The sequence below is a fragment of the Poeciliopsis prolifica genome, unplaced genomic scaffold, assembly GCF_027474105.1.
Source record: "Poeciliopsis prolifica strain line A6 unplaced genomic scaffold, Auburn_PproV2 SCAFFOLD049, whole genome shotgun sequence".
NCBI classification, from domain to species: Eukaryota; Metazoa; Chordata; class Actinopteri; order Cyprinodontiformes; family Poeciliidae; genus Poeciliopsis; species Poeciliopsis prolifica.
The window spans coordinates 3,262,594-3,282,715 of NW_026562424.1; the positions used below are offsets into that span (position 1 = coordinate 3,262,594).

Consider the following 20,122-nt stretch of genomic DNA (forward strand, 5'->3'; position numbering starts at 1 on the left):
GAAAACCCACTGTCGGTGAGAATGTAGATCTGCAGTTGCCCCATCCCAATGTTGTGTAGATCTACAGTAAGCTCCCTTTTCCTGACGCGAAGCACCCGGCGAGGTTGCCGCACACGTTTTCCGTGGCCCTACTTCAGCAAACCTGGATTTTTTTACCTTTCAACGAGAACAAACACACTATATCAACATCTTCAAAACGACATAAGTACGTTCGGTCGCGAATGCAATAACAGTCGTGTATTTTGCTAGCTTGAAAGGATGCTGTAAATTCACTGGAGAATCGCAAGGCCTAATATTTTCACCGTAGTCTGATAGCATTAGCTTGCTAGCCGCGCCACAATAACGGCGAGCATTCAGCATAATTAAAAATGCTCTTTGCTTGGTATTTAATTGTGGAATTCATTTACAAGATGTTGTTTGTGATAATGTGTACATCTTAAGTGAAAATACAATCTACATTTGGCTAAATTAGCTCCATATGTTAAAGTCTACGTTGCATTACTGGCAGTTAGCATGTAGCTAGCTAGTTGCTAACTGCTAATGTAGCTCCTGCCTCAGACGACTGGAAACGCAATTTATTCTACAAATTAATGATGTAACATTTATCAAAAGACGATTTATGGCAATAAAGCCAGGCTGCATAACGGACATAAAAATTAAGTTTCAAACTAAAGCTAGTTGGTTACTGAAAGGCTTGATAAAGTTGCTAACGGTAAGATTAGTTGTTTTTAACGCCTGAATGGTTCAGTCTGAGATGTTTTATTTGAGTCAGGTTGCTGTTTGGTATCATGGTATTAAAACGCTTATGTTAATGATATTTAAAATAAAAACTTCATTTTACAGTTTGACTACCACTTTACTGATTCACTGCATAGTTTGGATTACTTTTTAAAGTTATAAAAGAAGCAAAAATCCTCCTATTTTGTTCTGATTAAAGAATAACTCACACCCATATAAATTTGAAAAATTCAGTCATCAATGTTGCAGTTTTCCAGCAGAGGATGTTCACTTGTTATTTGTAATTTTTAGCAAGTATCAGAAGAAATATAAATAAGGTTGAATGAATAATTTAACGCTTTTCTTTTGATAGTATGTTTTGCTTGTTTTCTGTGGAGTGGAGGTCCTTTTTCCATTTTTTCATAATTAATTTTATTTGTTGTTTTGTTTGTTTATTCTGGATATTTTAAATGTCATCCAGGTCCGGTGTTAAACATTCATTAGAATTAAAAGTTTACTGATCTTTGAGAATGTGTTCCTCCATTATATTACTTGAAAATATAGATATTGACTGTTCAGTACGTCGACTGACCTCTCTGCTGTGTTATGCATATCATTTCAGATTGACAGCTCCCTTTAGCAATGTCTCGTTTCTTCGCCACCGGGTCTGACAGCGAGTCAGAGGAATCGTCATCCGCCGATGAGATCACCCCTAAAGCGCCCGGGACGACCTTCAAGCAGTCAGTGCATCTCTCCGATTTGTCATTGCATCAAATCCACCTGTTGAGGTCTCACACAATAATGCTTCTTTTTCAGGTCACTGCTTCTTAGTGACGATGAGGAGGATACCAAACGAGTGGTGCGTAGCGCCAAAGACAAAAGGTGGGTGTGCTGTGCTTTTTAAACAGCCTCAAAATGGCAGAAGTCATCCACTAAGCTCATCAGAAATAATAATTTCCATTTAAATTTCAGGTTTGAAGAGTTAACCAACTTCATAAAGACGATCCGTAACGCCATGAAGATCCGTGACATGTCCAAATGTCTGGAGGAGTTTGAGCAGCTGTGTCGAGCCTTCCTGAAGAGCAAGAACATAGTGGACAAAGAAGGAGTTCCTCAATTCTACATCCGCCTGCTGGCTGACCTGGAGGACTACCTCAACCAGGTCGGCTGCCTCCGTTAATACCAAACCACAGTTGGACGTTTCTTTTACTAAATAAACGTTTCTTCTCTTCCTTGAAGCTCTGGGAGGACAAAGAGGGCAAGAAGAAGATGAACAAAAACAACGCGAAGGCCCTGAGCACCCTGCGCCAGAAGATCCGCAAATACAACAGAGACTTTGAAACTGAAATCGCTGCTTACAAGGAGGTACGGTGGAAATTAAAACATCAATGGTTGGGGTAAAAAAAAAAAAAAGAAACAACTGAACAGGAATAAAAATATTTCTTTCACTGTTCAGAACCCACAGGAGTCTGCAGATGAAGAGGAGGAGAAGGAGCAGGAGGATTCTGGTAAATGTTTCTGTCACGTTTTCAAGAAATGACCAAGATTGTGGAAAAGCTGCAGATTTTCTCAATTTTATTCGATTTGTAGGGAAAAATATTTGCACTTTTAAGGTTTTTAGATAAGCCTGTCGCAATAAATCAATTAATTAAAATTAACTAAATATTTTTTTGTTTTTTTCCTCACCTAAAACTGGATGGCAAAAGTTTTCAGTCTGGTGTTTTGGTCTCAACAAGCCTTTTTATTGAAGGACAGTTTAGTTTACAGAGACTTCATGATTCATTTTATTTGTTATATTCTTTATTTTTATTGGATATTTAAAATGTCTTCCAGTTCCAGTGTCAAACATTCACTAGAATTTAATATTATTGGTCTTTGAGAATGTGTTCTTGCATTATTATACTATTATATTACTTGAAACTGGTCTCAAAACTGATAAATAATAACAGTCATTTATCAGTTTGATAAATGTTATCATTTATCATTTCTGCATCCAGCAAAATTTGTCATCATGTCAGGCATAATTACAAGTGTTAAGATCTTCTCAAAAACTCTTTTTTTTTTTTTTTTTTTTTTTTTTTTTTCCCAGGCTCCTCGTCTGAGAGCGACGATGACGACGCCGGGGATGAAGTGTCGGCAAAATCTTTCCTGAAGAAAAAACCCGAAGGCCCTTCGGAAGCGAGCAAATTCCTCAAGTCTGCCAAGGGCTCTGGGGTGAGACGCATCGAGTTGTTTGACCACCTCAAATCCTTGGAAATGTTTGGATTTTAATCTGGTGTTTCCGAGGTGGATTTCTGTACAAAGTTCTTGAAAGTTCTTGATATTCAAACTGGACAGTTTGGCAGTAAAATCAATCTCAGGTTTGATTAAAAGCTTAAATATGAAAAATGTAATTTACAGTTGAAACCAGATATATTTTCTGTCTGAAGTTGAATCAAACTAAACTTTTGTTGTTTTAGGTCAGTTAGAATTACCAAAATTATTTCTGTTTGCTAAATTCCAGTAAAGTTACCAAGAACATTTTTTAGAGATTATAACTGTCTTTATATATTTCTGTTATTAATTAGCTTAATATGATCTGTTTGGGTTATTTCAATGTAATTAGTATTTATTATTCCTAATGACTTAATTATCTTTTGAAATAAAGGTTAGATAATAATTTATTTATATGTTAATAAATATTAAAATTGGGCCTTTTTTTAATTAATGTTTTGTTCTCAAACCAGTAAAGTGTGAGACACATTTCAAAACATAAAATCTATTTTAGTTTACCTAGAACGTAGAATACTATCATGACATTATGAAGAGCTGCAATAAATTAAATAATAATGAATTGAAATAGTTTAGTTTTTTTTTTTTTTTTTTTGTATTGCTTTTATCTCCAAAGTAAAAAAGTTTGAAAAGGTTTGAAAAGTTCTTGAATTTTCTTTGAGAAAAGTGTACAAACAAACTGCAAATGTTCCAACAGGATGAGTCGACTTCTAGTGATGAAGACGATGACGATGAAGACTGGAGCGGAGACACCGAGGAGAGCGGCAGCGAGAGCTCGGATGACGAGGAAGGGAAGAGCAAATCTCTGGCCACCGTTTTCCTCAAGAAGTAAGTCTGGAGTCCGACGGTCGACCGGCCCAAATCGCTCTGCAGCCAAACTAAAAGGGATGTTTACCGACCTCAGGGTGGCCGGTGCCGACAAAGCCAGCATTAAGAAGGGCGAGAAGAAGAAGAAGCAGAAGAAAGAGCGAGCTGGGGATCTGCAGGAGGGGGAGGGGGAGGGAGACGAAGACAGCTGGACGAAGGTTAAAGGAGGCATCCCTCTGGTCAAGGTAGAAATTCACATTTTGCATGTTTTTATTCTTCCATTTTGGTTTTAAAAAAATTAAAACACACATGCTGCACATTGTTAGGGAGTAAGTTAATGTGATTTTGGTGTCTGGAAAATGAGCCATTTCAAAAACCTCTGTAATGTTACATAGCAAAGTAGCAGGCACTATGCAGTTACCTAGCAACCACACCTGATTATAACTCGTTATTTAGAAACCCAAGCTGAGCTCCAGCATGTTTGGTCAGCTGGTTTTATGCTGAACAACCAGTGTTTTGTTGTTGTCTTACCTTCCAGAAACCTCTTGCTGCATTCTTACTGGTTGTGCAGGAGGCTCCACTTCTGCTTTTCAAAGATGCACGGTTGTATAATTGTGCATCTGGTTGCAGCCATTTTCAAATGTGTGTGTAAATGTTGAGTTGTTGCCTGGCCAGCAGCAGCTTCACTGGACTTATAGTGACAGACACTCGAGAACAGCTGATTCTGAAAGGAGCTCAGAACCGACCAGACTAAAGTCCAGTTATCTAAGAATGATTGTGTGCAAAAGAATCTAATGAACATAGACCAATCCCAACCTGTTAAAGGAAGCATAATGGATCACATTTAAGAGACGTGTCTCTAAAACAAAGCAAATGGTGTTTTTTTTTTGTTTTTGTTTTTTTTTATTCACCAGGAGAAACCAAAGATGTTTGCCAAAGGCACAGAGATCAACGTTCCTGTGGTGGTGAAGAAGCTCAATGAGATCCTGCAAGCAAGAGGCAAAAAGGGAACAGACAGGTAGGAGGAAATGGCTGCAGCAAACCTTTTCTTTAAAACGAGAGTTTCTCTAGTTTCCAACTTGTAAAAACCTGATTGAGCTCCTTCACAGTTTGTATTTTCCACTGACAGTAGCTTTATGATATTGTCTAACCACCGTAGTGAACAGATGAACAGCTCAGATTAATGTTGGCCTGTTTGGTCGTTCTTTCCTCGGACAGGGCTGCTCAGATCGAGCTGCTCCACGCTCTGGCAGCCATCGCTGCTGAGAATAATCTGGGCCAAGGCATCCTGGTCAAGATCAAGTTCAACATTATCGCCTCTCTGTACGATTACAACCCCAACCTGGCTGCTTTCATGAAGGTGAGCCTCTGCTTTCTAAACGATTTAACGTTACCAAAACGTAAAGAAAGCTTTTTAAAATGAATGGATCAGATTGTTCCAGAGTTCTGGTGAGTTTGAGGTTCAGGATGGGTTTTTTTGGTCGTCATGTTGCTCTGCAGGCCGACATGTGGAAGAAATGCCTGGATTGTATCGACGAGCTGCTGGACATCCTGTTTGAACACAACAACATCTTCATAGGGGAAAACATCGCAGAGGACAGCGAGAATCTGATCATCTCAGATCAGGTGACCTGAACGCTTTTCTAAGGTTTAGGAAAAAAACTCAGTTTCGAAATGAAAATATTTTTGTTACGAGTCACATGATCAACAACCGGATATTAATACCAGGAGAAAAAAGATGATTTATCACTACAGTTATTATTTTTAACTAAAACAAACAAGATAACAAATTGAGAAAACATTTTTACTAATGGAAATAATTAAAGCTCTAATTAATGGGGGAAAACTATAACTAGAAATATGTCATACCAAAATTATTGTGTCCTTCGTTTTTGTGTTTGAGTTTATTTATTAGCCTTTCAGATTGTTGTGAAATTAAATTTTCCGCTTATTTATTTTTTCCCCACACAAACCATTTGCATAAGCTGTCAGCAAATTACTGAGCTCCATAAATTACGTCCTGGCGGTAGTTACGCCCAAAAGTTGGAAGAAAATACCAGAGAGAGTTTGTACTTCATTAATAATTAAATATTCAATGAAAATACAATAATGGAGAATTTTTTTCTTACTTTAGATGGAATATAAACACAGATTAGTTCACATTTGTATTGAATACGCCATTTTTTTGTTATTTTTTCCTCCTTCCTGTCACCGGTGCAACCTTGAATGTCTTTAGTTGAACTAAAGTTTGCAGTGTGTTGTTTCCGTCCATCAGCCTTTCAGGGTGCGCGGGTGTGTCCTGACGCTGGTGGAGAGGATGGACGAAGAGTTCACCAAGATCATGCAGAACACCGACCCTCATTCACAAGGTACAGAACGGCAATATGATTTTTGCTGTGTCTGTAACTTTTCTTTGTAAATCCACAAAGAAAAGTTACAGAACCTGTTTCTCTTACTTTCTCTCTGCTTGTGCAGAGTACGTGGACAACCTGAAAGACGAAGGTCGGGTTTGCGGCATCATCGATCGGCTGCTGTCCTACTTGGAGAACAAAGGATCCACAGAGGAGATCTGCCGCGTCTACCTGCGGAGAATCATGCACACCTACTACAAGTTCGACTACAAAGCCCACCGCCGCAGCCTGGGCCTGCAGGGAGAAACCAAGGTGAGGCAAGGTCACAGTGTGTGGAGGGAAGAACTAAACTGTCCCAGGAAGCAAAACGTAATAACAGCAGAATCAATTTAGAAAAACCTTTCTTCTCCTTTGGCCTCTTTTTAAATTACAATTGTGTTTACAGACTTTAATATAAATTTTATTTGCAGTTTTGTTTATTTATTTGTTCCCAAAATCACTTTTGACAAAAAAAGAAGGAAAAAAGACCAACAAAATGGCCGTTATTTTATGAAAGTTACAATATTTAAAGTGTCTTCCATTGTTAAATGTTGATCTTTTAGAATTTGTATTGTCATTATATTTCATTTTGTTAGCAATAAAATGTCCCAGAAATTGCAGTAAATGATGATATTGTTCCATTTTTAAGTAATAAATTACTTTTACCTGTTATAGTGCATCTTATACTTTCTCTAATTGAATGATAATGTTTTCAGTTTTCAAGTAATATAATGATAGTGTTATATTAATCAAAGAGCACATTCTCAGATTTACATTTAAATTCTAATGAATGGAACTGGAAGACTTTTTAATTATCCAAAATAAATAAACAAAACAACAAATAAACTAAACTGAAGTTCTTCAAAAAATGTCTGGTTGAGACGAAGCTCCAGACTGAAGATTTTTATCATCCAGTTTTTGGTAGAAAGAGAAAAACAAGAAATCATTCAAATTAAATTGATTGAGTTTGTTTTAATTGATTCTGCGGTTCCCCCAGAGCAGAATGACGTTTTTTTTTTAATGATGTTTAGTCGGAGCAGGACCAGGAGGAGAGCGAAGGCGAGGACAGCGCCGTCATCATGGACCGCCTCTGCAAGTTCATCTACGCCAAGGACCGCACCGACCGCATCCGGACCTGCGCCATCCTGTGCCACATCTACCACCACGCCCTGCACTCGCGCTGGTACCAGGCCCGCGACCTGATGCTCATGAGCCACCTGCAGGACAACATCCAGCACGCCGACCCCCCGTCGGTGTTCCTCTCAAGACCACCGGAGACTCAGCCTGAGGAGACCGGGAGTAATCGGGTTTTTGTTCCGTTTTCCCCATGAAGATCCTGTACAACAGAACCATGGTCCAGCTGGGCATCTGCGCCTTCAGACAGGGGATGATTAAAGATGCCCACAATGCTCTGCTGGACATCCAGTCGTCGGGCCGAGCCAAGGAGCTGCTGGGGCAGGGGCTGCTGATGAGGAACATGCAGGAGAGGAACGCTGAGCAGGAGAAGATTGAGAAGAGAAGACAGGTAAGAGACGAGGAGAACGCGTTCACACCGGCGCCGTTCAGTCGCCTTTAATACAACTCCAATCCGGTTCCCTAGAAAGTTTGAATAATTAATCAAACTGTAAAAAAAAAGCTTTGGTCTTTCTACAAAGTCTAGTTCAGTTTGTGAACGCCAAACAAACCGGAGTCCGCTCCAAAAACATGACGTGGCTACAGCGCAGGGGATTCTGGGTAAATTCAACCAAAACAAAGCGCTAGAAGGAGAAATTACTTTTAGAAATCCTACAACTGCAGAAATCTGATGCCACTTCATTTTTGTTGACATTTTGTGAAGGAAGTTGCACTCGGTGTCATCTTCAGAGGTTTATGTGTCGTTTTCTTCAGTGGTTCATAATGCAGCGCTCCCACAGGCGAGGAGGGGAACAGGCCTTTCACAGATGTCACCTTTTGATTGCAGGTTCCTTTCCACATGCACATCAACCTGGAGCTGCTGGAGTGTGTGTACCTGGTGTCGGCCATGTTGCTGGAAATCCCCTACATGGCGGCTCACGAGTTCGACGCCCGCCGCAGGATGATCAGCAAGCAGTTCCACCACCAGCTCCGAGTGGGCGAGAGACAGCCGCTGCTGGGTACGAAACAATCCTCCCTCTGTCAGGGATTCATCTCACTCTGGAAGCAGAGACGATGAACTTTAACCTTTCGGACCCCCAGGACCTCCGGAAAGCATGAGGGAACATGTGGTGGCAGCCAGCAAGGCCATGAAGATGGGCGACTGGCGCACCTGCCACTCGTTCATCATCAACGAGAAGATGAACAGTAAAGTGTGGGACTTGTTTCCTGAGACGCAGCGAGTCCGAGAGATGCTCGTCAGGTAACTCCTCTCTCCTAATCCGTGGTTTCAGACAATAAAACAGTTTCTGAAAACATGCACAGTCTTTTTGATATGGGCAGATGCCCAGGGTGACATCAGAAAGGGGTGGCACAACCAGGATCTTTAAAATAAATTGTATTTGTTGTATCTAACCTACATGAGTTGTCCCATATACAAGTTTGCTACCATTTGTATGAATTTGTAGTGGGATAAGTTTCCCTTTGACCTGCAAATTAGATCATTTCTTGCATTTTAATTGGTTGAAGGGCTTTGCTAAGGACACCTGCAGGAGCAAGGATATTTGTATTTCAAGCTTACAAAGTCGGGCATATTGATAATTCATAGTGTGATTAATCTGATTAAATGTTTTTAATGAAACGACTGCTCCAATTTTGCACCTAATGTTCATAAAACCGTTTTGTAGGAAGATCCAGGAGGAATCCCTGAGGACGTATCTGTTCACCTACAGCAGCGTGTACGACTCCATCAGGTAAACACATCGTGTACAGATAAATCAACTTTATTGATTTATCAAATATGTTGTTTTGGATGGTTGACTTTTGGAAGATCTGGATTTTTTATTTCCCAACGTCTTGAGTTTTTTATAGCTCAGAGTGATGTCAGCGCGCTGAGAGCCGCCATTTTGTGACGATATTCTCTTAATTAAACTAAGATCATTGTATCCTGGTCCTAATAATCCGTCATGTGACTCAAAGATTGAAATCCAAAAATATTTTCTTTAAAAAAAAATTCTAGAAAGAAAAACAAGAAAAGAAATTGCTTAAAGTTGGATTTGATATGAAATCCAAGGTATTTTTATTCATTTATTTGAAAGGATCTCAGAAAACAGAAGAACTATTCTGTGTTTCGTCTGTGAAAGCAATCTGATTAATTTACAAACTGACATCTAGATTATATTAGAAGACATTTAGATTAGCAAAAAATAATATATTAAATGTTTTATGTTCATTGTTTGTTTCTGTGATCTGCAGCATGGAGACTCTGTCTGAGATGTTTGAACTGGATATCCCAACAGTCCACAGTATTATCAGCAAAATGATCATTAATGAGGAACTGATGGTTCGTTTTAATCTTCCTATAAGCATAAAAAAAATCTTAGTATTGAGCCAATGAATTCGAATGTTAATTGCTGAAGGCGTTAAGAGGTTTTTGCACGGATCTCCACAGGCGTCGCTGGACCAGCCCACGCAGACGGTGGTGATGCACCGCACAGAGCCCACCTCCCTGCAGAACATGGCTCTGCAGCTGGCAGAGAAACTGGGCAGCCTGGTGGAGAACAACGAGCGAATTTTCGACCTGAAGCAGGGCGTCTACGGAGGATACTTCAACAGAGGTGACCCGGATTTAATCCTGTTGTTTTTAATAAAATGGGACAAATTCTGATCTGAGCTGATATGGAAGAATCGCCTTAGATTGAGAAAGATCTGGAAAAACCAGATGATGTTTGAACTCCCAGATGGAAGTTAACTTTAAAGGAGTTTTTAGTGTACGTATTTAAGAGTTAGTTTCCTGTGTAAGGAAATCTATTTTAATTTGTAACGTTGGTTCAGGGCAGGGATGCCAAAACGTTTTGCAAAGGGGATCAAAGTAAACAAGGGCTATTAAAATATAATTTGTTGTCTTAATGAACAATCTAAACCTCAAATTTTCAAATTCAGATTTATTTGTAAAGTTACAACATGATGTAATGTTAATGTACCCAAATTAACTGAAAAAACTAATTTTAATCTGTTTTCTCCTTTTTCAGTTGTTAAAATCAACCTAAAATTGAATCAAATTAAAATCACACAATTTTTACAAAATCACAATAAAATTGAAAGAAGCAAATCAAAACTATTCTATTATCAAAACAAAGTGCAGAATATTTGAATGAAACATACCAGTCTGATTTCTATACAGATATCATCAGCAAGTACTTCTGAAAAAATTAATATCTTTGTTTTGTTTTTTCAGATCAGAAAGGTGGATATCAGCAGAAGCAGTCATACCAGAGAGGTATATATATATTAAGTTGCTCCTCCTTGCATATATTTTGAATATGGTTTTCTGATTATAATTTTTAAATTTTGACCTTTTAACAGATCAGAAAGGCGGCTACCAGCAGAAGCAGGGCGGCTACCAGCGAGGAGGCTACAGGAATCAAAACCAGAGCAACTACTGAACTTAGAAATTGTGCTGGGATTTTTTTTTTGTCACTTTTTCCACATGGAGTTGTTTTCATTCCACAACAACCGCCAATGGAAAAGTGCTTTCAGTTTCTCCTGAATCTGCTGAAACATTTACAGCTCTGAAATGTTTCAGCATCGCCACCGTTCAGCACCGAACCATGAAGATTTTCTCCTCTAGCAAAGCAGCGTGGTCAGTTAGAAAATGTTAACTATTATTTACTAAACCGTAATAAAGAAAAAAACAATAAACACAGTCTTGTTTGTTTATTCAGAAAAACAAAGCAAAAAACTGGGTTTTAAATTTCTTGAACCAAACCAACTTATAGCTAAAACATGGATCTGCACAGCTAAATATAATAATTTACAGTTTGAGGTTAACATTTGTGTCTAATTATAAACCAACACAGAGTGAGCCTAATAGAATAATTGAAAATATGACAGCTCAATTGCCTACAATGTTTTAAAAAATAGGACTTTTGCTATTAGGCTAACAAAATTATAAATACACTGCCAGTCATTCTGTAATCTGGGCCAAACTGTGGTTCTCCAGATTCCACAGGGCCACAGAAAATATTTTTAAAAATTGCTGTGTGCTTATATATTATTTTATCACTCAAATTAAGTCAGTTCTTGTTTGTATAAATTACTTGGGTGCTAAATATAATTTTAAAATGCACCCAGTGAGTGCAGAGAACAGTACTTTGAAATGTATTGATAAAACTGGTAATTTTATTAATAATTTTTGTCACAACTGGCCCTGTGGTTCATGATTTATGGCCAAAATAAAAATGAGTTTGACGCCCCTGGGAAGGCGAACAAATGTTTCAATTCCTCAGATTCTACCTGAAGCTTATATTGCCTATTTGTATGGTAATAGTTTCAAAGTGATTGGAGCAAAAAAATGCATTTTAATAAGAATTAAAACTACACTAAGCAAAGCACAAACATTGAGGGAAATAAGCCGGAAGTTTCTTAAAGTTTCAAATGATTGTTGTTTTCCTTATTGGAATGGATTATTAGCAGCAGTTTACACCAGTTAAGTCCTCCTGGTTTGTCCTGTTTTCAGATTCTGTTGGTTTTCTGTCATTAGCTGCCACCCCTCATGCTCCGCCTCATCCTGTGTCTGAGCTCCTGCCTGAGCAGGTCTCTTTCTTTGCGAATGCCCTGCAGTACGGTGCGGTTCTCCTGGGCCCGGCGCACCAGATAGGGCAGCGTGTCTTCCACTGAGCCGTACGGCACCGACTTGTAGACAGAGTAACCTTCCTTTGCTGGCCAAAAGAAAAACAACAGTCAAAGTCAGTGATGCTCTTCTGAACAGCATGAAGGAAATGAGAGTTCATCTCACCCAGCGTCAGGGAGACGTGATCACACATCCCCAGTAGCTGGCCGAAACACACTGAGCCTCCATCTTTTTCTATCCCCAACTCCTCCATCCTACAGTAAAAATACCCAATGTTCATTTTAAACACTCAAACTTTAAATATTCTTGTCCTGTGCAGTCATGAGAAAAGATCAGGATTCTCCACCACAGCCTGGGAGTTATTCTAGCATATTCGAACCTATGAATGTTTAAAGATCTTATGCTTCCTTGAACAGGTTAAGGTAGGTTTATGCTCAAAAGAAAACATGCTAATTTTTTTTTGCACATAATTATTGGATTAGATTTTAGTCTGCTTAGTTCTGCCTATTTTGAGCTCCTTTCAGAAAGAGCTGCTGCTGGAGACGCCCCCCAAATCAACACTTACACTCTCACATGCTGCACACAGATGCACAATTATACAACCATGCATCTTTGAAAAGCAGAAGCGGAGCATCCAGTACAATCAGTAAGAATTCAGCCAACAACTAAACACTTGTTTTTTCTAGAAGCCATTGTACAGCGCATACAGCAATAAAACCAGCTGACCAAACATGCTGGACCTCAGCTTGGGTTGCTGGTGACAGCACAATGCTCGTCGATTGTAACTTTTTTATACACCAAAAACGTTTGAATAGTGTTTTTTTAAGTGGTTGGGTTGTTTTTTAGAAGCAGTTGAGACCTAAATGTAAGTACACAAATGTCCAAAATTTGCATATTAGATCCCCTTTAACATATCTTGTCTTCATCATGATGTTCGATTAAATATCGATATATTCCTTTTAAGTTCATCATTTGACTCTTAAGTTTTTTAAAGCTTTTATGTGTTTCAGCTAGTTTAAAACTCAGTAAGCTTTCAAAAACTAATACATTTTGTTTTCTAAACAGAAGAGTGACCCTTCATTCTCTCTTTCTTTAAATCCTTAATTCATTTTCCTTTAAATAACCCTGTAAAGTATTTTTTACGTCCTTACCTTGCAGCAGCTCGTCTCACAGACTCCTCATTGTGAGTGGCCACGATGATCCTGTAGCGGTCCGGTTTCTGTGCTATGGCTTCCATCATCACGTCCAGGCAGCTGTTATAACTGTTGTCACAAGAAGTCATAACATTTTACGGTTTTATTTCTCTCTCTGCTGCGAAAACCTTTTAACTAATGAAGAATTTGAAATTGATCACTCTTTTGTCATAGCAAATTCAGCTGAGACAAGTTTTAGATTTCGCAACAGCTGAACTCTGACAGAGGACTAAAAAATAAATCACAATAATTATAACTGCATACGTTGATCGTTTAAATACGAACTGCAACCGTAATACGCATTAAGACAAACAGTAAAACAAGTTTTAATAAGAGGCTTTGGACAAGAATGGCTCTTTGGGTTATGAGGACAGAAAGTTCGTTCAAAAGAAAAAAATGTTTGCATTCAACTGAAATAAAGTTTTGGAACTGAAAAACATATGAACCAAATAAAAAATTGTACCTGAAAAGTTTTCACATCTTTTTATGTTTCCTTTTTCAATTTAAAACCTTTTTTTAAGTTTCAAAATATTTTTTCAGTTTCAGTTTTTATTTTATTTAAACAAACATTATGCCCTCATTGTTGCTCCATAGCACACCCTGGGTTTATATGTTAGCTTCCCATTTTATTTTAAATACTTTGGTCTTTTCTGAACTTTCCCTGAATAATTTTAGGTCATATTCCAAAGAAAGATCCATTGTATTATTAAAAACTATGAAGGAAATGTAGATTTGGACTCATTATTTTGTGCATTAAAGCGAGTTTGGTTCAATCTATTGGTTAAATGTTTTACAGGTAATTAATCCATGGCACAAATGTTTCTTCCAGGCTGTCCTTTTGGGTTGACATTTTGAAACTGAGATGGCGATTATAATTAAAGTGCATCTTTAGATTTTCATTATTTGCTGTGCATCCAACCTCTTGTTGGTCTCTTCCCAGCTCGGGTGAATGGGGTCCACCCGGCACTCCTTCTCTGCCAGCTTTCGCTCTTTGTCCATGTATGCACCTCGTACCAGTTTGACTCCCAAACAGAAACCTTCAGCCTGCGACAGATGGAGAGCCTCCAACAGCAGAGACCTGGAGTCCTGGTTGACAGACGGGACACTTGTCACATACCATCAGTGAATGTAAACAATAGAAATGTTCGTAGAAGTTACTGAACCGTCGATTTTGACAACTGCCTTTAGATAACACTGATAGGTGTTCCAGATCCAGGCGCCATCTTTGTTAAACTTCTTCATCAGTGCCATGGTGAGCAGAGTGAGAGCAGGGTTCATGTAGGTGTACTCTGCATCAACCAGCACTCTGACTTTGTTAACACTCGCCTAAAACAAATGACCAACATTTAACAATGATCTTTATTATTACAGCAACATCACAAAAATAAATCTTAAATATGGAATGCCATTTAAATATTTTTTTATTACTGTGAACAGTAGGAATATGGATGTGGGTGAATCCTAAAATAAGTCACTGTAGACAGGAAAACAGATACATTACAATACAGCAATGGCAACAATACATGTGTGCCAAATTGCCCATAAAACTACTTCTGACTGCAACTGCATTGTGAAATTGCAGCCATTAGAAATATATAAGTCTGGAAAGATTTACCTCTGCTATTTTGTTCAGTCTTTGCAGACCACACAAGAAGTGAGCTGCTTCTTTTTCCTCCAATCCAGGAAACGTTATCATCTAAAAGAACAGTATAAGTTATTTAAAATGCAAGTTATACTGTGGATGAAATTAGAAAAATACACTATCATCTACAGTACTCAGTGGACTGCTGGCTTACTTCTCCATCCATGGCTCGGACAAGGAGGCTCAGGTCGTATGATTGTTGTGCAATTAGGGTTGTGAGTTTGACCTTTGACATAAACAGTTTATTCTCAGTAGAAAGAGGTGAAGGATGTTCAGTAATAGATCAAAGGGGCAGAGAGACAGACTGATGGAAACGGAGGGCAACGATGCTGAGGCAATTAGCGTTGAGTCAGCAGAAACCATTAAGAGCAGTTGTTGACAACGCAAACACTTAACATGTGTTCTTATCTATTTTTCCTCATACGTGTAGGAATTCAAGGCTGCCAGTGTGTTGGCGGTAAGCCTAAAAAAAAAAATAAAATAAAGGAAAAATAAATGTTTTATCTTTTTGTGGAGGAAGGATCCTTACACACAGCTCCGGGCTGAGCAGAGCCGTGATCTTCAACTGCATCATCGGATCTGTGCTCCAGGCGTTGCTGTGGGACATCCGGACACATTCCAACATGGCCGCCATGTTGTCGTCATATCTCTTTTCTCTAGTGGGGGATAAAGCTTACTTAGAACTATGACATTCAACACACATCCAAATATTAAAGATAATGTCGAATTATTCATGTGTGTGTGTGTGTGTGTGTGTGTGTGTGTGTGTGTGTGTGTGTGTGTGTGTGTGTGTGTGTGTGTATGTGTATGTGTGTACTTGTCTTTAGTACCTGTCTTTAGTACCTGTTAAGAACCTTTTCTGGTACATTCACCCAGCCTCTGAAGACCATTGGCCGTAAGAGGACCAAAGTCTTTTTTAATGTTGTGGGTCAAGCTTAAAGGTTTCTGGTGTGAATTAAATTTTGGTTAAGCTTACATTTAAAAATATAGTGGGAATGGTTCGGGTTAGACATTAATGCAGTGACTAAAACAAATCTAAGTCAAAACCAAGTCTTAATATTTTCTTTTTATTCTGAAATTATTTATAGGTTTGCATATTTGCATGTACATATTTGTTTTTATTTTATTTCATTTATTAATTTTATAGCTAAATTACATGTAAGTTCACAGTTATAACTGTATTTATGTTACATATGATTATATTTGTATTTGCTAATATGCAACATTTTTTGATGGAGTAGCTTGTCGACAGATAAACAGTTTTCCCTCAGGGATAAATTCTGATTCTCTAATATGAGTAGAAATACAAAGTGAGAGATTAAATATGATTTACTACAGCAGAATTTCACTAAATTTATTTTTTAATGAAAAACTGTGCTTTGTGTCTATTTTAGGTTGACTAGATGCTGGAAGAGCAACAAAAATTGAGCTGACCAGCTGGCATTAGTAAAAATTATAGAGGGCAACATTTTTTTTCAGTGAGCTATTGGTGAGTGTAACATTAAAAATTGTATTTTCAGCTGTTGAAGACCAAGTTACGTGTGTATTTATTGCAGCCTTTCATGCTGTATTCATCAAAGCCTCAACTAAGGTTTTTAATACATTGATAAATAATTTAAATGTCTTTTACCGAGATTTTGTGTGATTCACCAAACCAAACTAAAATGTTTTTCAAAGTGGAAGGAAATGTATGTTTTCTCTAAGGAAAACATCTGATCTTAATGCAACACACTACCTCCATTGATAAAATATGATAGTGGGAATGCCATGCTTTGTGTTAGTAAATGCTTCAAAGTAGAAAAAAAATGTCTTATCTTTCCATATTACAATAACGCCCCAATTTATTTTGGTTTACATAATAAATTTGTGAAATATATTGAACTGTGTGATGTAATGTGACAAAATATGAAAAAGCTTCGAGGGTATGAATAATTTCTACAAAACTACGCAGGAATTAAAGGTCTACCCAATGCTCTCTCCGAGGTCTTCCTCAATCGGAACCGCCAACATGGGCCTCAGTCCCAGCAAGCTCATCTTTCGCATGGACTGAGAGATCTCTGTCTCATTTTCTCCGGCCACAAACTGTGCGTAGACGGTGGGCCGCAGCAGCAAAGAGAACCCTCTCCTCCCCAAGATGGTGCGTGCTGCTATCATCAGCTAAAAAAGATATAAATTATAACTGAATCAGGTTATTTTTATCCAACTAACTAAATATTTCTTTCATGTACCTTAAAATGTTATAATTTAGTAGCATTCATTATTAATTTCAAACCATAGTGGCTTGAAATTAAAAATCAATGAGGGAATAGTTTGTTGAAAAAACTAAATATCAGGATGAAACATTTGCACTTCAGTTGGAGGGATTCAGAAGCGAAATAATTGTTGTGAGGAGATACAACTGCGTTTTTCACTCTTCTAATAAAAAAATCATAATCATATGCTACAAATACATTAAGGTTTGATTATGATTGTTTATTTTCTTCTATGAGTTTTTCTACACTCAGTTGCAATTTCTTGGAGATATGTTTTAGAAAAACATGGAGGAAAGATGCTGTTTTGATTTTGATAATGCTGTATACATATAAAAAGTGAAGGTATAAGCTTTTGCTTAATTTTTTCAGGCTACACTTTGTGCTTTTGGCATTGACAGGAAATTTGTTTATTTATTTTTTTGTCTAGATTTTTTTCCTTTCTTTTGATTTTTTTATTTTGTTTTGTTTACTTGTGAAAATAATCATAATATTACAAAGACAAATTTGTAGGAGAATAAAGTCATGATAACATGAAAGTCATACTACAACTTTAGTCCCTATAACTTTATTGCCATAATTTTATTGATTTATTTATGAACGTATTTATTTATTTTCTTAGTACAATCCTAATACTGTGTCGTAGCTAAAAAGCAACCAAGTTACAAAAAACAAACTGTAAGAAAATCTAAAAAGAAGTGGGTTTATTAAGTGCCAAGGACAAGAAAGACAGGAAAGACTTCATAAAGCTTCAATCTCACCTTACCGCAGTTGTTGACCAGCACAGGGAAGGAACACATGCGGAAGACACCAAGAGCTCGGAGAAGTTCGCCCAGACTCTTCACTCTGAAGGCACTTGGATCCTCAAAGGCCAGGCTGACAGACAAAATCTCTGGTCGCTTCACAGCCACCATCCTGGAGGTGGTGGTACCAATGAGTCTCCGCGACAAGAGGCGAGGGAGGGCAGGGCAAAGGTTAGAGCACAGCATCGTCCCAGGAGAAGGTGTATTCATGTGTAGCTAGAAACCAGGTTATAGAAATATTTAATGTGTTTAGGGTTTGTAAATATATGTTACAGTGGAGAATATTCAATTTTAGACAGTTGTTTTTCTTTCCTGGTAAAAATCCTACAGGAGGAAGAAAAACACCTGCAAAAAACACAAAAGTTTTGAAATTTTACAAAACCAACGTTGGTATCCATTGACAAGCTCTATAGAAGCATAAAGGTAAGACAGCACACTACAAAACATAAAATCTTACCAGGTATTTTTGTCTAGTTTCAAGCAATTGATGAGAAAACTATCTTCTCAGTAATTCTTCAGCAAGATACTGGAGCTCATTATAAGAAATATTGACTTCAAGCAAGCTCCAGTATCTTGATAAAAAGTTATTTGTAAGTTAATTTTGTCTTATTTCAAGTGCATAAAGATATTTGCACTAGAAACTAAAAAAATAACTTTGTAAGAGTTTGTGTTTTACAGTGTGTCTATTTATTCAGCTCTCATCTAATTTTGTGAGACATATACTATAGTTTTGTTTAGTATTTTTCCGTCTATGAGTAATTTTTGGTAGGATTACTAAATACAACATCTTACCAAGTATATTTATCTAGTTTCTTGTGACTCTGACTCAAGTATTTATTAGGTACAAAAACCATCTCAAAAACTATTTTTTACAGCAGAATCAAATCTAATTCAAGAAAATTTTAAACTGAAGCAGAAAAGAAGAGAAAGTCTTACCATCTGTCCCATAAATGCCATTCAGATCACCTCAGTGATTAAAGCCGGTAGCTGCACTTTGAGGGTACGAGCGCAGGACTTTTGGGTTAATCAATGACTTTTGGGACATTTGAGTAAACATTTGGCATTGCCTCACAAAGCTTCACTTGGTTTGCAATCCACTGGACATAAATATAAAGCATTTTATGATATATATTTATCTACGCCGAGAGGTTTTGACATATTTGTGAAATATAAATGCATAACTGCATATTGCTATACTTTAAGAACTTTTCTAAATGTGTTTTATCCTTTTACATTTTGAACCAACAAATAATTCTGAAATTATTTTTTATTACATTGTTTTTCCCTATATTTGGAACATAGTTGCTCCCTTAATATTTTATTGTAAATTTAATTATAATCAAAAATATATATTTGGCACATATTGGAAACATCATACAATTAAACAATATTTATCACTTTTCAAAGCACCGCTTTTTGAAAGTGGCACAGAAGAAGGGAGAGGTTCATGTTGTTGGAGGCCGCACTGGGTGACATTCATGTCAGAATCGCCCCTGTTTAAAAACTATCGTAAACAGTTTTCTTTTGCATCTAGCAGTATGTAAAAATTGTTAAGTCCATACTTCATTGAAGAAGTTTATGTCTCAGAAATATTTGCTCAAATGTGACAAGTTTTTCTGTAAAAATTTAAATAGTCTTACAAATAAATATAAGGAAAGTTTCCATTTTATCACTGATGTGTTGGAGGTAAAATATGGTTTCTTCTAAAAGTATTTAGTACTTTTTGAAATTTAAGCAAAACTAGAATAGGTTAGATCATTCAAGGACTGTTGGATACAGCATGTACAGTGTAGCCGGACCATTCTGGTTTGTTTCTGCTTCTCTTTGTTTGTTTTTCACTTCAGAGGTTTGCAGCTGCAGGACTGGTTGGGTTGTTGTTCAACAAGATGCGTCAATGTGCAGCCAGGTGGTTTCTATGTGACGTTTTCCCACCTGGCTTCCAAATCTTATGTTATTAATAAAATTTTGACACAAAAATATACTTGTTAGTTTCTTAAGTTTTTTTTTCTTTGCACAATTAATTTAGACTTACAGAAAAATAGCAAAAAATTACTTATGTACAATTTAAGATATCAGAAAAGACAAAAAACAAAACAATTTAAATAAAAATATTTATTTCAAACCAAGGGGAAAAAATACAACATATGAAGTTCAAGTTTAACAACTTAAAAAATAGAAATAACTTGTTGAGCAAAGATAAAAGAAACAGCATTTTTTTTATATATGGAATTAAAATGTTTTAAAATCAGAATTAAATTTAAGTTGAGTTTTGGTCAGAATAACTTGCTCAGATTGTCTCACTTTGCC

General features: G+C 37.3%; 2 protein-coding genes across 4 annotated transcripts; one reads left to right on the forward strand and one right to left on the reverse strand.

Moving 5' to 3' along the window:
* Positions 1-72: 72 nt before the first annotated feature.
* Positions 73-10,997, forward strand: eif3c (eukaryotic translation initiation factor 3, subunit C). Its single transcript, XM_055057917.1, has 23 exons — positions 73-205; positions 1,340-1,457; positions 1,534-1,599; positions 1,690-1,879; positions 1,957-2,082; positions 2,174-2,225; positions 2,807-2,931; positions 3,686-3,816; positions 3,893-4,040; positions 4,710-4,813; positions 5,014-5,155; positions 5,296-5,421; positions 6,071-6,164; positions 6,271-6,458; positions 7,217-7,438; positions 7,519-7,710; positions 8,146-8,317; positions 8,400-8,559; positions 8,984-9,049; positions 9,552-9,639; positions 9,748-9,913; positions 10,534-10,575; positions 10,662-10,997. The coding sequence occupies exons 2-23, from the start codon at positions 1,360-1,362 to the stop codon at positions 10,739-10,741; spliced, it is 2,778 nt and encodes a 925-aa protein (XP_054913892.1). The 5' UTR covers positions 73-205; positions 1,340-1,359; the 3' UTR covers positions 10,742-10,997.
* On the reverse strand, positions 10,787-18,822 carry prodh2 (proline dehydrogenase 2). Of its 3 annotated transcripts, none has more exons than XM_055057915.1 (11): positions 18,752-18,822; positions 17,774-18,160; positions 16,730-16,920; positions 15,293-15,419; positions 14,918-14,989; positions 14,737-14,817; positions 14,304-14,447; positions 14,041-14,207; positions 13,080-13,190; positions 12,094-12,182; positions 10,787-12,016 (listed from the first exon to the last, which is right to left on the reverse strand). In XM_055057915.1, the coding sequence occupies exons 2-11, from the start codon at positions 18,023-18,025 to the stop codon at positions 11,835-11,837; spliced, it is 1,416 nt and encodes a 471-aa protein (XP_054913890.1). In that variant the 5' UTR covers positions 18,026-18,160; positions 18,752-18,822; the 3' UTR covers positions 10,787-11,834. The 3 variants fall into 3 exon arrangements, with proteins under 3 accessions (XP_054913890.1, XP_054913888.1, XP_054913891.1); XM_055057913.1 differs by having other exon boundaries at positions 17,774-18,031; positions 18,752-18,820; XM_055057916.1 differs by lacking the exon at positions 18,752-18,822 and having other exon boundaries at positions 17,779-17,861.
* Positions 18,823-20,122: the final 1,300 nt, after the last annotated feature.

What these genes read in the sequence shown, in the direction of transcription:
- eif3c (XM_055057917.1), top strand. Translation starts at nt 1,360, where the DNA reads ATGTCTCGTTTCTTCGCCACCGGGTCTGACAGCGAGTCAGAGGAATCG. An exon ending in TGGAGGACTACCTCAACCAG is followed by an intron (nt 1,880 to 1,956) that starts GTCGGCTGCCTC and finishes TCTTCCTTGAAG; the next exon opens with CTCTGGGAGGACAAAGAGGG. An exon ending in GTCCGAGAGATGCTCGTCAG is followed by an intron (nt 8,560 to 8,983) that starts GTAACTCCTCTC and finishes ACCGTTTTGTAG; the next exon opens with GAAGATCCAGGAGGAATCCC.
- prodh2 (XM_055057913.1), bottom strand. Translation starts at nt 18,772, where the DNA reads ATGGCATTTATGGGACAGATG. An exon ending in TGGCATTTATGGGACAGATG is followed by an intron (nt 18,032 to 18,751) that starts GTAAGACTTTCT and finishes CCTGGTTTCTAG; the next exon opens with CTACACATGAATACACCTTC. An exon ending in CCTATCAGTGTTATCTAAAG is followed by an intron (nt 14,208 to 14,303) that starts GCAGTTGTCAAA and finishes TCTGTCAACCAG; the next exon opens with GACTCCAGGTCTCTGCTGTT.